Raw genomic sequence first — 18,402 nt, 5'->3', positions numbered from 1 at the left:
ATCTGCTACAATGTCCTACCTGTCAATGACTACTTCAGCTTCAACCTCAATACTACATGGGCAAACAATAGATACAAATTCAAGGTAAACCACTCCAAACTCAATTGCAGAAAATATGACTTTAGCAGCAGAGTGGTCAATGCCTGGAATGCTCTACCTGACTCCGTTGTTACATCCTCAAACCCTCACAGCTTCAACCTTAAACTGTCTTCGGTGGACCTCACCCCATTTCTAAGAGGTCCCTAAAGGGGGCGTGCATAAACCTACCAACGTGCCTACCATCCCTGTCTTACCGTCCTCATTTATTTGTACTCATTTCATGTGCTCCTGTCCATGTTTATACTTATACCTGCTATCTTGTACATGTTTAACAAACTAAATATTTTTTTTAAAAAAATGATGGGGAAAACCGCTGGATGCCTTTCCACGCTGACATTTGCAATGGCATAGGGTCTCCTGCTTGAGCAGGGGGCTGGGCTAGAAGACCTCCAAGGTCCCTTCTAGTTCTGTTCTAGTCCACTCCTTGCAAGCTGCACGTGGAACTTCAGAGCTCTCACTCTCCCCGCCCGGAGGACTCCCCACAAATTACAGGCAAGAACCGGAAGTCTCGCTTGGGAAAAAGCAGCAGGGGACATCTGAACGGCAGCCCTCGCCGGCCTTCTCAGTGCGCAGGCGTGGTTTGTAGGGACTCGCCTCGCCAAGTTCACGCCGGGTCTGCGGCGGGCGTACCATTTCCTCCTTCGGTCAAGGAGACTGGCGACGTGCGCCTGCGCAATAGTTGGCGCAGGCGTCGTGGCCTTTTTTAAGCCGGCTGAAGCAGCGGGGTTCGCTGCTGAAGGGGTTCGCGGGCTGGGGGGGGTGGGGGAAGAGGAGGAGGAGGAGGAGGGCTGCCAGCGCGTGGAAGGCACCTGCCTTGCGCTCGCGCGCCATGTACCAGCGGAGCCCCAAGGCGGCCCTGCGCGTGGGCGCCCGCTGCTCCTGGAGGTGGGACGGCAGCAGCAGCAGCAGCCCGTTCCGCCTGGGCCAGGGAGACTCGGCACGCTGTTGCCACCCGGCGCGGTTGCGGCCGCGGGTGAGTGAAAGGCGGTGGGACCCGGGCGTGGCCGGGCATCCCCGATCCTCGCGGGAAAGAAGGGCAGAGGGAGGGGCGGATCTGCAAGGAGCAAGCTTGTAGGGAAGCAGTGGGGTGGGGACACCGTCGGACCGGGGAGAAGACAGAAGCAATTGGATCCTTTACAAATAAAAAATAAAAAAAATCGGCTGAGATCCCGAGCTAATCGGTCACCCTTTGCAGATCTCCCTTGCGGGAGGATCGGCGGTGCCGGGCTGGACCTTGTTTGGGTCGGGGTTGAGCTAGGGAGGATTATAGCGCGGTTAAAGGTTTGCCCGGGACTTCACGCATCCTCCTCCGGTGCTTCTCCGGTGACACCTCGCCCGGCTGATCCGGTCGAAGCTCTGCTTTGTCGTTGCAAGGAAAGATGTGTAACCTGCGGGTAAAAAAAAACGGTTTCATCTACCGCTTGGAAAACCTTAGGAGGTGTGGCTGGCAGTCTTCCCAAAAGTTGCTCCTCGGTGGTGGATGAGACACCCCCCCCCCCAGGGGCAGTGATTAAATCCCGGCATAATACAGGATTAGCTGTATTGAATGAAATTAGTTTTAGTCTTGCAGTACGGCTGCTTATAGACCATTGAAAAATCTAGAGAGAGTAAAAGAAAAAAAAAAACCAGATCTTTGCATTGGAATGTATTTCATTCCTGTTTCTGGTCAAATCAGCCTACCATGCTAGGAACTTCAGTCTGTACTTGTTTTGTGCTCACTAAAGTTATTATTATTTTTTGCCTATAAAATGGTTGCTGGGTTCTTGCCTTATGTTAGATTTGACTTTCATTTTCCCGAGCCGGTTTTACATTTTTATTTTATCCCATACGGTGCAGAAACGTTCATGTTATGGCACCCCACTATAATTTGTTCTCTCGAAATAGAATAAATTATAGCACATGACGTATCTTATGGTTGGCCCTTAATAATAAGTTTAAAAAAACCAAGCAAATAGGGCATATATTTAAATATCAAAGTTTTTTTTTCTTAATCACCAAAATTCTGTTCTGTAAAATAATGAGGTCTGTGCACTGTATGCATTACCCAAATAGCGGCAAACTTCCTGTGAAGAAGGCTTGTCACTGTGCAGACCTGTCAGGTGAGATCAAACAGCCCAGGTAGAAAATAAGCTGCCTTCCAGAGGTGCCAAGCACAGAATACAACATTTTGGATGATTAGATTCATTATTCTGAAATAATCTTTCTCTCTCTCTCTCTCTCTTTTTAAGGATGTGGCTGCCTCTTGGGATAAATTATCTCCTGAGCTTATCTCTTCCACGCCAGTAAGACTGACTTTTCCCTCCTTATTCTCCAAGAAGCTGTCAGAAGCTGCCCCTCACCTTCCAGCTCTGTCTCACCCTCCTGCAGAAAGCTGTACTGTAATGCAATATGGACTGAAATTCAGCAGCCTGGAGACCAGGCCCCTTTTCCAGCCAGCTGTTTCCTCCCCCCCTGAAAGCATGGAAGATGCCATCATTTTGGAGAACGGAAGGCATGAGGGTAACCTAAGTGTACGACGACCTAGCGAAGGGCTGGACAGTGCTTCTTTAGACTCTTTGTATAGTCTCTTTCATGGCTGGCATTTGCAATTACCTTATCCGACATCGGAGGCAGCACCTGCATCCCTTGCGCCTTTCCAAGCCACATCCAGGGTTCCCTCCCCTGTCACTTCGCCTACCAGCAATAACCGCGACATGGAGGAGCACCTCGAAGCCATGCATCAGAAATTACGGGAAGAGGTACTAGTGTTGCTGTTTTACTGTGTAGAGAACTAGATTTTTTTTCCCCTTTGTAGAATGGCAGGGCGGCTGAGAGACTACTTGATTATGAATTTGGCATTGGATAAAGACAGTGATCAGCAGGATGTGGTGGCTTAGTGGCTGAGCGTATGGATCAGAAAGGTCAGCAGTTTGGCGGTTCTAATGGAGTGAGCTCCCGTTACTTGTCCCAGCTTCTGCCAACCTAGCAGTTCGAAAGCATGTAAAAATAAAATTAGAAAATATAGGGACCACCTTTGGTGGGAAGGTAGCAGCGTTCTGTGCACCTTTGGCGTTGAGTCATCCCGGCCACATGACCACGGAGATGTCTTCGGACAGTGCTGGCTCTTCGGCTTTGAAACGGAGATGAGCACTGCCCCCTAGAGTCAGGAACGACTAGCACATATGTGCGAGGGGAACCTTTACCTAAAGACTGTTATAAGAGACACAGTTTTGTCAAATGAGAGAGTTATGGTTTGTGGTCCACTGTTAGTTCTGAGGTTCAAGCAATTCCTAAGAAAGAGGTGGTCTTTTCTAAACTCATCTGTTCATACATACCATTAATCCCCGCCTTACATAAATTGTGTCAACAGCCAGAAATGGAAATATACAATACTGTTAAGTACCGTGTTTCCCCAAAAATAAGACAGGGTCTTATTTTCTTTTGACCTCCCAAAATAAGCCCTTGGCCTTATTTTTGGGGAGGCTTTATTATTTTTGAGGTGCAGGAGGCCCCTTACCCGCGGACCGCAGATCAGCTGATCCGGAGAGGGCCGGAGGTACTGTCTCTGTTTCTGGCACACTCTTGCCAGCCCTAGCATTGCTGGGCCTGCTGCTCTTTTTGTGGCCGCCATTAAGAGAAGGGGCGCGGTAGCTAGGGTTTGCAGGAGCGGCCTCTGTGAAACCGTTCCATGTGGGGAGGGCAGGTGCATGTGGGGCACATGGGGCCTGTTCCCCCTCCCTTCCCCCCAGGAAATGGCAGGGACTGGCTGCATATGCATTTAAATATTTTAGGGGAGGGCTTATTTTAGCGCATGCGCTCAAAATGCCCGATTGGGCTTATTATCCGGGGAGGCCTTATTTTCGGGAAAACATAGTACAATACAATAAAATATGATTTTTAGAGTAACTGATAAATGCCTTCATTAACTTGTAAGTACAGTACTTAATGACAAATTCCTTCTCTTCAGTGTTGTTTTTTTTAAATATAAAATTATCCTTCCTTTCTACGAGGTGTATTCAAATAGATTACTGGCTTGGTCAATGACTCTGCTACATCAAGATACAAATTGTGAGTTTGTTATAATAGATCCCAAGATCCCAAAATCTTTTTGGATCGCTTCAAAGCAACTAGTTATCTTAAAGTTTTGCTTTGGACTGGTAATCTTTATTGGGCATGCACAGTATGTCAAAAACAGGACGTGATGATGTCCGGGTGGGTGGGCAGAGCCTCCCGCCATCACCGCTACTGGTTAGCCCGAACCAGATAGAACCAGCTCTAATTGCACCACTGGTTTAGCCCTTTGTTGCAATTTGTAGGATAGCACTGATGTGTGTGTTTTTTTTTAATTATCTACCTTAGCACACCTGCATTTCCTAATTACAAAGAGGAAGAGTAATGATTTTTGCTTTAATCATCTCCCTATACAAGACTCAATATGCTTGTTTAATATTTGTGATTTGAAATAAACCACGGAGCCATTGGAGCTACAGTGCTGTTCATTCTAATATTTTATAGGAAATGACTTAAGACAATTATTTGAGGAGGCAGTGTAGTTCAAAGCATGCTAAATCTGCAGGTGAAATGATTACATAGCAGATGATTAAGTGGTTTATTAATGTAAAGAATATTTGACTTCATAGACTAATAATGGTTGCAAAACAGTTTTGTCTATCTTAAATACCTAGATTATTGTATAGATGGAATAGGTCAGTGATGGCGAACCTTTTTTGGCTCGCGTGCCACAAGTGAGGGGAGCGCAGGGGGGTTGAGTGCAGGCGTGCTGCACCCATAATGCAATGCGCGACCCCCCCAGTGTGCATGCGCGCACAACGTGCAACCTCCCCCATTTTTACATGCTTTTTTCGCCCTCCCCAGGCTCCAGGGGCTTTATAGGAGCCTGGGGAGGGCGAAAAGAGCCTCCCCCGACCCCCCCGAGGCCCTCCGGAGGCTTCAGGGACCATCCGGAGGCTTCCCTGAAGCCTTCGGAGCGCTTAAAACCACCCTCCGAGCAAACCGGAAGTGACTTCCGGGTTGCTCGGAGGGTGGTTTTAAGCGCTCCGAAGGCATCAGGGAAGCCTCGGACGGTCCCTGAAGCCTTCGGAGCGCTTAAAGCCACCCTCCGAGCAAACCGGAAGTCACTTCCGGTTTGCTCGGAGGGTGGTTTTAAGTGTTCCAAAGGCTTCAGGGACCGTCCCTGAAGCCTCGGGGGGGGGGGGCGGGGGGGGGCTCTGTTCGCCCTCCCCAGGCTCCTAATAAAGCCTCTGGAGCCTGGGGAAGGCGAAAAATAGCTTTTAAAAAGGTGAACTCAGGTGGCCAGCTGACAGGGCAGCGCCTCGCGTGCCCTGACAAATGGCTCCGCGTGCCACTTGTGGCACGCGTGCCATAGGTTCGCCATCACTGGAATAGGTGGTCTAAAAATATATTGCACTGAATTTGAAAGCTTGCAGAAACAGAATTTATCTTAAGGAGAGTTTATTATCAGTCTTTTCTGCAAGCAGTTGAAACTTTGATTTGGTTTCCAAAAATATCCCCAAAGGGTCTCGATTTATGCACATTTACATTCCCCCCCAATCCCACAATAGTGGAAAATTATATTTGTGCAGTCCAAGATTCTGATACAGGCACTTCAGGTAAGCACGTAGGATCCCAACATCCTTATTAACTAATGCTTAAAACAATACACGTTCGTGAATAAAAAATAAGATTGTGAAATCTGCATTCCTATTCATGGAAAGTTGAGGCATTAGAATTTAACAAGTGTTAGTTTTGTCTATACCAGACAGAACATAGGCATAAAACTCTCAAAGCAAAATGTTGTCAATGGATTTCTGAAAATCTTTGAGCTATAAATTCCTCACTTTGGTTTGTCTTCTTGTTCTCTCTCCCATCCCTCCAGTTACCAGGCTTTTTTTCGAGGACTCATAATTATGCAATGTATTCCCAGGACGTAGAATTCATCAATGAGATTCTGCATCTGAAAACACGGTCAGTCTTTTAATCAGGGAGGGAGGGTGGCAAGTTAGAATATCTGATGGCTGGATGGTCTGTCTTTTACTGAATGTGAAAAGTTCCATAATATCTATAGCATTTTACAGAGAAATTCAGTCTATATGTATGTAAGAGCTGGGGAATTTTTTTTCCCTTGAAAAGTTTCCCAGATCTAACTAAAATTTATAGTTGGGCCTTGATCTTAGAAAACAGAAAACTATGGCAAAACATCACCAGTGGTGAGTTGCAGGCGGTACGCCCCGATATGCGCATACCGTGCCAGCCGGAAGCAGCAGCCACCGTACTGGAAAGGTGCTTTGGAGGGTCCGCCCGCCCGCCCTTGTTCCTTACCTATATTTGAAGGAAACGGGCCATCTGCGCACGCATGCGCAGCGCATGGCGCCTGCACGATGCTCTGCCGAGCAGTTGGAGCATCACAGGCGGTGGGCACGCATGCGTGCGCAGTGTACGTGCCCGGGGTTCCCGCTCTGCTCTCGTTGCAGCATACCAATTGCAGTGGGAGCCGAAACCCACTATTGAGCATGTCTATTGCAAGGCATCCCATCTTGACTATTGCAACGCGCTCTACATGAGGCTGCCCTTGCATCCAGAAGCTCCAGTTGGTGCAAAATGCAGCAGCCCGCATGATTTTCCGCAGACCCCAGTGTGCGCATGTATCACCTCTTCTACGGGAGCTGCATTGGCTGCCGATTTGCATCTGGGTGCAATTTAAGGTGCTGGTTGTCACCTTTAAAGCCCTTCATGGCTTGGGACCAGGTTATCTCTCTCTTGCTGGTCACATCTACCCGACCCATCGGAGCGGGGAGGCAGGGGATCCTGCAGGTCCCATTCCCGAGGGAGATGCACCTGGTGGGACCCAGAAGAAGAGCCTTCTCCATGGTGGCTCTCTCTCTCTCTGGAACATCATCCCCCCCAGAGATTAGAACGGCCCACACTCTAATACTCTTCTGGAAGGCGCGGAAGACCTGGTTCTGCCAGTGGGACTGGGGAACCCAGAGCAGGATGGAGCCCATTGAATGGCTCCTGTGATGTGCTGTCCCTGGAGGTGTGTGTGTGTGATTTTGTTATATTACCTGATTCTTTTATTGGTTTTATTGTTATTTAATGTGGTTGTAAATTAAGTAAGGCGCCTTGAGTCACCATGGGCGACTAGACGGCAATATAAATTTAATAAATAAATAAATAAATAAAACATCAGTGATGAGAAAGGTAATAACTTGCCCTCTTTTCAGTGCATGTATTTTGTTTACTAAATGTGTACCATATTATCCTCCCCCACTCCCATTGTCCACAGTTGAGGGAGTGGTGAGACTTCTTCTAGCCCAGGGGTGTCAAACTGGCAGCCCATGGGCCAAATGCGGCACGCTCAGGCCACGCCTACCCCAGCTCCATGGAGGGGGAAAAAATTGCAATAGATCACCTGGCGGCAACGTGGCATGGCGAGTTTGACACCCGTGCCCTAGCCCTTTCCCCGTTTACGGGGACAGTGATAAGTAATCACGTTTTGCATAGCAAGGAAGGTGTGTAATTTTTTATAACAAATTATGCATTTTCTGTGTTATGCAAAATATTAATATTAGCAATTGGCATGACAGGAAGGGCAAAACATCCATCAAGGAATCATCTGGAATTGGTTTCATAGCTTCTGAATGATTCTAATGGAATCTTTTGCAACGCTAGCCAATAAAGCAACTGCTTTATCAAATTAAAGATTTCATGAATAGCACAGACGCTGGAAGAAAAACCTGCTGATTTTCATCATCTAAGAGTATATTGTAGGAGGCAGCTGCATAACAAAAAGTCTTGGGCCATCACTTCGTACTGATGTGCCATTTTGTCAGTTGCTACAATAACGACTAAACTCTCTGCTTTATAGTTTTTCTGACAAATAGTTTAAGTACTTTTAAAAGCTGCTGCAACCCTTATTTCATTAATAGTAAGGGTGTATATTGTCATCTGTTTGATTCATTAAAGCTGCTACTTCTTTCCCCAATATAACTAATTTCTAAAGTTTAAGAATAGTGCCGTGCCCCCCTCCGTCCCCGGCAACCTTTTGGGCACCAGGGACTGGTTCCATAGAGAGGTTTTCCCGCAATCGGAGTGGGCGTGGCTTTGCATGCTGCCTGCATCCTGCGGATGGGTCTTCGCTTGTTTGTGCGGACTGGTTTCTGGCATGCTGCCGCCCGGTGCTGGTCCATGGAGCAGGGGTTGGGTACCTGTGGTTTAAGAGTACATAAATGATTTATGGACTATCCAGCATTTTAGATTCGGCATCCAAAAAGTGCTTTGGAGAAGATAGGAGCACAGTCCTCGTGCCTAACCAGAGGCCTATTAAAGCAGCCACGGTTTTTCTTGAGTTCATTTGCAACTTGTCACATGATCCTGAGAAAAGATGAAGCTGCTTTAAGATGCTGCAGACAGGACTGCTGTTTGTGTTTCCAGGCATCTTCTGGGAAACGAAACACAGCTCTTTATCTGCTGTAATCTGTACTACAGATATAAATTTTATTATATTCGTGAATGCCTGTTGAAGGGAAAAATTCAGTCTTCCTTTCCCAATGCTGTAGCTGCAACTATGCCACTCTTATTTCTGAGAAGGAAATGCAAATAGTCCTCATTTAGTGACCCCGATTGGACCCACAACTTGGTCATTAAGCAAATTGGCGGCTAGGTGAACCTGCAACTGTGCTTTCCTTTACAGGGACAAGCATCTTCAGCTTTTCATTATTATTATTATTTCTTTCTTTCTTTGCACTTCTAGACCGCCCCCTCTCCCAAAAGGGACAGATTATAGATCTGTTGTTGTTGTTGTGAAGTCATGTCCGACCCATCATGACCCCATGGACAACGTTTCTCCAGGTCTTCCTGTCCTCTACCATCCTCTGGAGTCCATTTAAGCTCACGCCTACTGCTTCGGTGACTCCATCCAGCCACCTCATTCTCTGTCGTCCCCTTCTTCTTTTGCCCTCAGTCGTTCCCAGCATTAGGCTCTTCTCCAGGGAGTCCTTCCTTCTTATTAGGTGGCCAAAGTATTTGAGTTTCCTCTTCAGGATCTGGCCTTCTAAAGAGCAGTCAGGGTTGATCTCCTCTAGGACTGGCCGGTTTGATTGCCTTGCAGTCCAAGGGACTCACAGGAGTCTTCTCCAGCACCATAGACCTGCACAGTTATAAATATGATTGGTCACAAAGATACTTTTTCATCTCTGTCATAACTGGGAATGTTTGCTAAACAACTCTGTCAATGTGGACTGCCTTTACTATACTTAGAAGGAATCTTTTCGTAGTCAGAGATAAGAGCTCAGGATGTGTTATTTTGATTTAGGTAGTCTTGTATAGAGAGTCCTTGACGTATGACTGGTTGCTTAGTGACAGTTCAAAATTAGATGTCGCTCTCCCTGGGGTGTCTTACTACGCTTTTGCTGAAAACTGGCCCATAGCGGACAATCAAATCACCAAGTGACTGCTGCATTTGCTTTAGGACCGCTGCAAAAAAGGCTACAATCATTACTACTTATGACCATAATGGGCAGGTTCCATTACAGTCGTAAATCAAGGATTACTTGCAATCCAGGGCTCCCCAGCCTGTGGGCTGTGGCCTACTAGTGGGCCGTCAGGTGTTTGCAACTGGGCCGTGGAAGCGGAGACCGTACGCGCACGCAGTTATGCACATCCCCACTTGGCTCGAGCAGTGGGTGAGTGCGTGCACACCCGCTCCATTTGCACGAGGGGGAGCACACATGCATGCTGCTCACGCAAATGGAGTTGTGTGCTTGCCCGCTTCTCGCGCCGAACTGTCTTCTCTCCCCCCCTCCCCACCAATCCGCAAAGTGGGAAAAGTTGGGGAGCCCTGCTCTAGTCATCAGTCTTACATGGGACAAGATAGGAAATATATATATATTTCATAATTCGATGCACATGGGAAATCCACAGTGAGGCACTTATTTAAGCATGCATGCAGGGTGCATTGATGTGTAGATAAGGAAGTGGAGGTAGTCCTCGACTTACAACAGTTTGTTTAGGGACCATTCAAAGTTTCAATGGCACTAGAAAAAAATGACTTACAGACGTTTTTCACACTTACGACTGCTGCCGCATCTGCACGGCCACGTGATCAAAATTCATATGTTTGGCTGCTGACTCATATTTGTGACGGTAGCAGTGTCCCAAGATCACCTGAGCATCTTTTGCGACCTTCTGACAGTGGGGCAGCCTGATTCTCTTAACCGTGTTAGTAACAATTGCGGTGATTCACTTAACAGTGGTGGCAAAAAACAGTGGTCGTAAAATGGGGCGCAATTCGCTGAACGAATGTCTCATTTAGCAAGAGAAAGTTTGGGCTCAGTTATGTTCATAGGTCGAGGACTCCCTGTAGCCTTTTCCACCATGAGGTGATACCATTCGATCCCAATTCGAACTGTTCTCTTCTTACTTCTACCCCCAGTGGCCTAATGATATATCAACTGGCTGTTATCTTGTGCCGTTTTGTGGCCTGGAACTATTTTATTCAAATGCACTTAGAGGTGATGAAGGTGACGCAACATCCTGAGAACTGGAGCATTCAAGTGCGGTGGCGGATTAGAGGACTACCTTTCCATGTCTTCCTGATGCGTTTCTTCAGGAATAAACCTGAATTTTACAGGTGAGGCACCTCAGATGGGATGGTAAGCCTTAAGGCTGAAATAGAAAAGTACCGTATTTTCCAGAATATAAGACACACTTCCCCCCCCCCCCAAAAAAAGACGGTGAAAATTTGGGTGTGTCTTATACACCAAATGTAGCCCCGTCCACCACCAGCCCCTACCCTTTGGCCTCTGCCCCCCCCAGCAATTTACCTCCTTGCAGCAAATGGGAAAATGGGGCTTGCGGAAGCAGCAATAGATTATGGCAATCCCTGCAGCCTGAAACAGCTGATCATCAGGAGGTGCCTAGTGAAAGTGAAAGTGCAATGGGCTGTTTGCTGCAAGGAGGCAAATTGCTGGGAGGCAGATTTTTTTTTTCTTGTGCTAATCAGGCTAAACTGGAACAGGCTGTTTTCTGTTTGCTGCAAGGAGGTACCGTATTTTTCGGAGTATAAGACGCACCTTAGTTTTGGGGGAGGAAAATAGGGGGGGGGGAATTCTGCCTACCAGATATTCATCTGGCATTAGGGCTGGAAAAAAACCTTTGAAAAAGCACCCAAATGTTCAGCCTCTTTTAGCGGGGGGAAAGTGTGTCATACGGTAAGTCAATGACTATAAATGCCTATAGGGTTAGGGTTAGGGTTATATATGTTCAAATATATGTTCAAATTATTAGACTTATTTTTTAAAGACTGCTTTATTATTGTTCTAGACAACTGAACAAAATGAAGAAGCTTTTAAAAATAAATACTTGATCTGAAGAGGCCCAGTGCTATTGTATCTTCTTTTAAATAGCAGAGAATAACTATACTTTCAGAAAGCCACAACAATTTTAACAGCATCTTGTACAAGTATAGTCTGAAATGTAACACCACAAACAGTATATATCTTCTGTACTGTTTGCTGCAAGAGGTGGGTTGCTCCCGATTCAGCCCGTTTCGGTTGAACCGGTAGTGGAATTTAGCCCTGGGTAGCAGAACCAGCAGCGATCCAGGCCTGCCATGCCCCGAACTGGTTCCCTCGCTGCCGCTGGCCTGCTGCCATTTTGATTTTTAGTGACTGCGCGTGCACAGTTCACTGTAAATTGTTCTGTGCATGCGCGAAGAACAATTTACATTGAAAAGCGCACAGGCGCGGGTTGCAAGCCACTGGTAAAACTGGCAGCAACCCAACCCTGAAGGAGGCAAATTGCTGGGAGGGAGAGGGAGATTTCCTCCCCCCCCCCCGTTTTCCTCCCAAAAGTTAGGTGCGTCTTATATTTCGGAGCGTCTTATACTCCGAACAATGTGGTAGGCATAGAATGCCCTAGTCTTGCTTCTATCTAATCCTTTCTCTGTGGACTCCTTGGTGCTCTCTGAGCTTGGTTGTTTTCTTGCAGATATTTCATTACCCAACTAGTAGGTAACATCTTCAGGGCTAAATGGAGTAACACTGATGATGTTACCTAGTTGCGTAACATCTGCAAGAGAACAACCAACCAAGTAGTCAAGAGACGCCACCGTTCAACCCTGAGCTACAAATATTCTTTTCTATTGATTTACTATTCCCTTTTTGGCATCAGGGCTGGTCTTCTGAGTCCTTCCTTAATATGGGCTGATTTGCTCTACTTATTGGCCGGGGATGTAAGTGCAATTAAAATTAATCAAGCCGTTTAGGACAGAGTAAAACCGATTACTCAAAACATATTACAATTCTACCTCTGTATTTGTCTAAAAGGACGGCAGAATGGGGTCTTTTCTTGGTTAATTTTCGTTTCATTCCTCTTCCAGAGTTTACGATGCCTATTCCACTTTCTTCTTAAATCCACAAGGGTTAATTAAGTGTCACAAAGTAAGCAAGGTGAGTTCCTGAGCGCGAACAGGCTTGCAGAAGGTGATACTGGCGTGATTCCCAACTGCTCCCCCACCCCAGAAACAAAACCTTTGCTTGGATCTTGACAAGAAAGCAAATCTGTGGAAACCAATGTTGTGTTTTATTTCCTTTCAGCTCATGCCCTCCCAGCCACTTCAGAACAAGCTAAAGAACCTTGCTGTAGCCTCTTTGCTGGGCCTGGAACTTTCAGACCAGAGGCCATCACTTTTGCCGTGGCTTGTTAGCAGCAAGGAGCATCAAGAGTCTATAGGGGGCAGTTAAAAGCCTTGCCCTCCTGTCAATACCTCTCTTGGTTCATCTACCTGTCTGATAGGGAGGATGCCACTAAACAACTCATTGTATATCTGTGTTTCTTCTGTATAGTGTGGATGTTGCCCCATGTTGGTGCTGTTCATTGCACTAGTAAGTGCTGTAAAGATGATTGCAATCTAATATTGTACATAATAATAATGATAATAATAAAAGTTTACATTGGAAGAATGTCTAGTTGTGCCTTAGGCTAAAGATACTGCCAGGAGGCAATTGATTTCACCTCCGTTAATCCGTAATGAGATCAGAGGCCTGCTATCCATAAAACATCACGGTGAAGTCCCCCACCCCAAAACTTTCTTCATAGATATGAAAAATGTGTAAGGACAGCTGGTTTCCTTCGGCGGTAGCTCTGCTATTCAGGCTGTTTGGGACGTGAAAAAAAGAAATGGAGGATGAGTGTCACAATGAATTTTTGAAGAAGAAGCAGCTAAATGGAATTTTAAAAAGTAAGAAAAACGAAAGGAGTAAAAGCATACTGAAAGGGCTACATGATTCGAGGTACCTTGCTCAATAGTAGTAGTAGTAGTAGTAGTAGTAGTAGTAGTAGTAGTTGTAGTAACTGTGAGAGGGATCTTGGAATCCTAGTGGACAACTATTTAAATATGAGCCAGCAGTGTGCAGCAGCTGCCAAAAAAGCCAACACAGTTCTAGGCTGCATCAACAGAGGGATAGAATCAAGATCACGTGAAGTGTTAATACCACTTTATAATGCCTTGGTAAGGCCACACTTGGAATACTGCATTCAGTTCTGGTCACCACGATGTAAAAAAGATGTGGAGACTCTAGAAAGAGTGCAGAGAAGAGCAACAAAGATGATTAAGGGACTGGAGACTAAAACATGAAGAATGGTTGCTGGAACTGGCTATGTCTTATTTGATGAAAAAGAGTAGATGAGACATAATAGCAATGTTCCAATATCTCAGAGGCTGCCACAAAGAGGAGGGAGTCAAGCTATTCTCCAAAGCACCTTAGGGGAGGACAAGAAGCAATGGGTGGAAACTAATCAAGGAGTGATGCAACTTAAAACTAAGGAGAAATTTTCTAACAATTAGAACAATTAATCAGTGGAAAAACTTGCCTCCAGAAGTTGTGAATGCTCCAACACTGGAAGTCTTTAAGATGTCGGATAACCATTTGTCTGAAGTAGTGTAGGGTTTCCTGCCTAAACAGGAGGTTGGACTAGAACACCTCCAAGGTCCCTTCCAATTCTGTTATTCTATTTAGACTGCAAAAATCCAGATGAATGCTATTGGGCACAGCAAAGTTTTATGCGTCTTGCTGCTGTATCCAGTAGTTGCATAGCTATTCGCAGCTCTGATCTTAGAGCTCTAAAAAAAGCAGAAAACCCATTATTCCACCAGAATCTTTAATTCTGAAGATTGAACTCCATGTAAAACTTACTGCCTTTGAGTCAGGCTTGACTAGTTTTTTGGCCAGATTTTTCAGAATAGGTTTGCCATCACCGCCTTCCTAGACTTTGAGGCACATGTATGGATGGGCAGTGAAGTAGAGCTACAAAGGATGTACAGGTTGTCCCAGACATAACAAGAGTTTGTTTAGTGACCATTCAAATTACAATGGCATTGAAAAAAGTGACTTAGAACCATTTTTCACACTTTTCACTGCAGCATCCCCATGGTCATGTGATCAAAATTCAGAGGCTTGGCAACTGACTCATTTATAGATGGTTGCAGTGTCATGTGGTTATGCGATCCCCCTTTGTGGCCTTCTGACAAGCAAAGTCAACGGGGAAGCCAGGTTTACTTAACATCTGTGTTACAACCTTAACAACTGCAGTGATTCACTTAACTGCGGCATGGTAGGTCGTAAAATAGGGCAAAATTTACTTGACAAATGTCTCACTTAGCAATAGAAATTTTGGGTTGAATGTTGAGGACTACCTGTATTTTCCTAATCTCTCCTATGCTTGGGTTCTACTAGTAAGATGTTGACCATGTTGCTCTACTTCAAACCAGAATGTAGTGTTGCTCAGTAAAATATACAGGTAGTCCTCGACTTACGACCATTCATTTAGAGACCATTCCAAGTTAAAACAGCACTAAAAGTTTTCACACTGAACAAATGTTCCAGCATCTCCATGGTCAGATGCTCAAAATTTGACTCTTGGCAACTGACATGTTTGTGACAGCTGCACTGTCCCGTGATCCTCACTTGTAACCTTCCCAGCCAGTATCTGACAAGCAAAGTCAAAGGCGGAAGATTTGGTGAATTACCACGATTCATGTAAACAGCTGCAGCAAAATAGGTCGTAAAATGAGCTGCAATTCTCTTGACAATTGCTTCGCTTAGCAACAGACGTTTCAGGCACCATTATCGTCATACGCTGAGGACTACCGGCAGCTTTGTTTTCAACATTAAAACATTCTGATAATTTTATATTCAAAATGGTAAATTCCTTGAGAAAGCTAAAAACATGTTAGTTTTGCTGTTATAAATCTAATATTTAATATAAACCCAAGGCTCACTTTTCAACAGGAACGAGACTGTCACTTGCGTGCGTTTAAAGCCTGAGGGGGAACAGAAGAACAGCTTATTTTGGTTTGTTGCATAATACCCCCTAATCATATGTTTCAAGTCTGGAATGGAAAATTTCCTTCAGTCTGAATTTGTGGTATGTATTGCAGATAGCGTATTCTCACAAAATTTCCAATTTTTTTTTCAGAATATGCTACCTGTAACATATGTGTACTCTTTTGTGTGTTGTATTTGCATCTTTGAACACACAAAGTTGGGCTTTGTGAGAGGTGCCTGGAATAAAACACGCTACATGCTACAAAGGTTTTCTGCTTGCTGGTATTGAATTATGGAAAATATATGATATGCTACTGAGATTTATTAAGATTTCTAGCAGGTGTGGGAATGCAGCTTCTCAATGTCATGCATAACTGGTTATTCTTGCTTATTACCCCCTCATCCAACAAAATAGAGAAAAATCAAAGTACTTATTTGCTTATTTTAGTGGAACTAAAAGTGTTAGCTTAATGCTAGGTTCAAAGTGCCCCAAATAGGAGAATGAGATTCAAGGGCCTATTCAGCCATAGAACTTCCAGGTCTTTATGGTAATAATTATGTCCAAAAATTACAATTAATAAGGATAAAATGAGAGAAAAATTCCATGGATGCCGCCTTTACATCCCACAAAAAGGCAGGATACAAAGACAATAATGCTATAATGTTGTCTTAAAATGTTGAAGATGATTTGAACACTGAATTCTGTTTGTATGCATTCCAAAGTGTCTTTTTAAAGAAGAAATTGATTTGTTAAAACAAACATTAAATTTGTCTAGAAGGAAAATGCAAGCAAATAACACAAGGGAGCTTATTTTAAAAAAGGGTTTATTTTATGCCTCTGAGTAACAGCAAAACTATACAGCTCTACAAAAAAGTGTCCAAAGATGGTATTCAGCACCAGAATAGTTAGGACTGAAGACAAGTTCTTCTTTTATCCCAGCTCTTCTCGTGTCTTCCCCATTTTCTTGGGGAGTTTCTTGGTTGAGGCATCTTCCAGTTCTTTGGCCTTGTAGTAGTGAGGGGCCACTTCCAGCAGCCAGGAACTGTCAATTTCAATCACCTACAGAAAACACAAAAGCAGCTTGAGCCAGGCTTCTGATTTCAGCACGGTCTCTTGGATACACAGACATACTTAGATAGATGGGTAGATAAATTTAGATTAATTAGATTAAATTAGATTAGATTAGGATAGATAGATAAAGAGGGAGAGAGAGATAGGAGAGAGATGAGAGGGATGAGAGATGGATGGATACAATACAATAGCAGAGTTGGAAGGGACCTTGGAGGTCTTCTAGTCCAACCCCCTGCCTAGGCAGGAAACTCTGCCTGTTTCAGACAAATGGCTATCCAACATCTTAAAGACTTCCAGATAGATGTAGACATACAGTAGATGAGAGAGTGGTGGGTGGGTGGATGAATGATAAACATTTCATATTTCTTAACTGCCCATTTCCCTCAAAAAAGGGCTCTGGGCGGTGCGGAGTATCAATAAAATTAAACATTAAAATCAGAATAATTTGGAATTATTATTTTTATAATTATAAAAGCAACATTATAAAAGTTTCCAAAGGTGAAAAATTCAAAGATGGGGAGTTAGCAGTTGTTAATACAAGTGAGGGGGGGGGGGAGTTCTCATAGGGCCACCCAGCTCCATAGTTGTGTGGGCCTTTGTGTTCCCCACATAAGGCTGCACAGCCAAGTTTTGACCCCTTTGTGGAAGGTCAAATGATTGGGGCATTTCCTCACCTCTGAGGGCAGGGTGTTCCACAATGCAGGAGCAGCGGCAGAGAAAGCCCTCTTGTTAGCTCTGCCAGTTTACATTCTTTGACTGATAGGGTTTTAGCATACCTTCCCTGTTTGAATGAGCAGGATGGGCTGGTGTGGATGGGGCGAAGCTGGTTCCGTAGCCGGTTTGACCTGCATATTAGCTAGGTCAAAAGGCCATGGAAAGGTGATCCAGTGTGAGGCTTCGGATGTAAGAATAAGGGTGACTGAATTGGCTGTAAAGGAAATCCAGAACCGCTCTTCCACAAAAGTCCCGCTAATACCCGATTATTGAATCCTCCATCTCTTTTAATCATTTAATCCACCAATGAGAAGTCACATCTGTCTTTACCGCTGCAGCAACAGCAACATAAAGTAACTTGTATATAAAATATTGAGTTAGACCAGAATTAATTAATTCCATATTACACAAACCTCTTGTTTGACACTTCAGTAGGAAACCTACAATAAAACGCTACAAATCCACAAGCAGTGTATTCAGCTCCTCCTTTATTTCAATTCTCAGAAATGGATATTTTCTAATGCTCAAAGGAAGCAACATTTTTATTTGACCTCAAGCACCTGCTATATTCACATATCAGTTTTCCTTTGAGCACAGATAACATTTGATCTCTCAGGAGAAACTTTTTCTTCAGAAGTTTTAACTCACCTGTCTCATGAATTCCTTAGTGGTGAAAACCAGTTCATGATAAATGATCCAGCGGGGCTGCTCTTCAAACAAGGAGCTGTTGGGATGGATGTACACTGTCTGTTGATGCTTGACCGTTTTGTAACCACTGCGGGTAAGTCGGGCAGTGTGATAAAAGAAACCGGATGTTACAGCCTATAGAAACAGAGCAGGAAGGGCCAAATGAAAGAAATGGTATCTGGATAACACAAAATAAGCTATTTTGACTGTAGATTAAATAAGTGATGAAAAACAGAATTAAAAATATATTAATAAACAAACATTAAAAAGTACCTTCTGCAAATTTAGAAATCGCTGGCTCTTTTTTTAAAAAGCGTGCGTAAGCATTCCAAGTTATGCACCCATAGAAAGCAGAACTCCGAGGAAGGTGGATCCCTCAAAGGACAATTTTATTAGATATTGGCACAACTGGGGAAAACCGACTCTGAAAGTTCCCACGGTTTTCACCTAATTAAAAGAAAAAGTTTCCCTGCTTCCCCAAGTCACCAGTCACATGGTGCAATCGAG

The 18,402-nt window shown here is 44.6% G+C and overlaps 2 protein-coding genes across 4 annotated transcripts in view; one reads left to right on the top strand and one right to left on the bottom strand.

The window, feature by feature from the left end:
• The first annotated feature begins 861 nt into the window (after positions 1–861).
• On the top strand, positions 862–13,058 carry LOC309383477 (uncharacterized protein C6orf136 homolog). 2 transcript variants are annotated; one of them, XM_081936087.1, is made up of 6 exons: positions 862–1,072; positions 2,328–2,837; positions 5,975–6,063; positions 10,529–10,726; positions 12,476–12,545; positions 12,693–13,058. In XM_081936087.1, the coding sequence occupies exons 1-6, from the start codon at positions 929–931 to the stop codon at positions 12,837–12,839; spliced, it is 1,158 nt and encodes a 385-aa protein (XP_081792213.1). In that variant the 5' UTR covers positions 862–928; the 3' UTR covers positions 12,840–13,058. The 2 variants fall into 2 exon arrangements, with proteins under 2 accessions (XP_081792213.1, XP_081792214.1); XM_081936088.1 differs by lacking the exon at positions 862–1,072 and adding an exon at positions 1,392–1,493.
• A 3,172-nt stretch (positions 13,059–16,230) lies between these two features.
• DHX16 (DEAH-box helicase 16) overlaps positions 16,231–18,402 on the bottom strand; it is a 103,283-nt gene continuing 101,111 nt past the window's right edge. For both annotated transcript variants that reach the window (XM_081935552.1, XM_081935551.1), the window contains 2 exons: positions 17,857–18,030; positions 16,231–16,482 (listed from right to left, as the gene is read on the bottom strand). In XM_081935552.1, the coding sequence (XP_081791678.1) occupies positions 16,354–16,482; positions 17,857–18,030 (303 nt within the window). In that variant the 3' untranslated portion in view covers positions 16,231–16,353. The remainder of the gene's footprint in view (positions 16,483–17,856; positions 18,031–18,402) is intronic.

This window comes from Natrix helvetica, assembly GCF_964273705.1.
Source record: "Natrix helvetica genome assembly, chromosome: 1".
In the NCBI taxonomy this organism is placed as follows: Eukaryota; Metazoa; Chordata; class Lepidosauria; order Squamata; family Natricidae; genus Natrix; species Natrix helvetica.
Note: the sequence above shows the minus strand (reverse complement) of the source record. Positions and strands in the feature narration are given on the sequence as shown.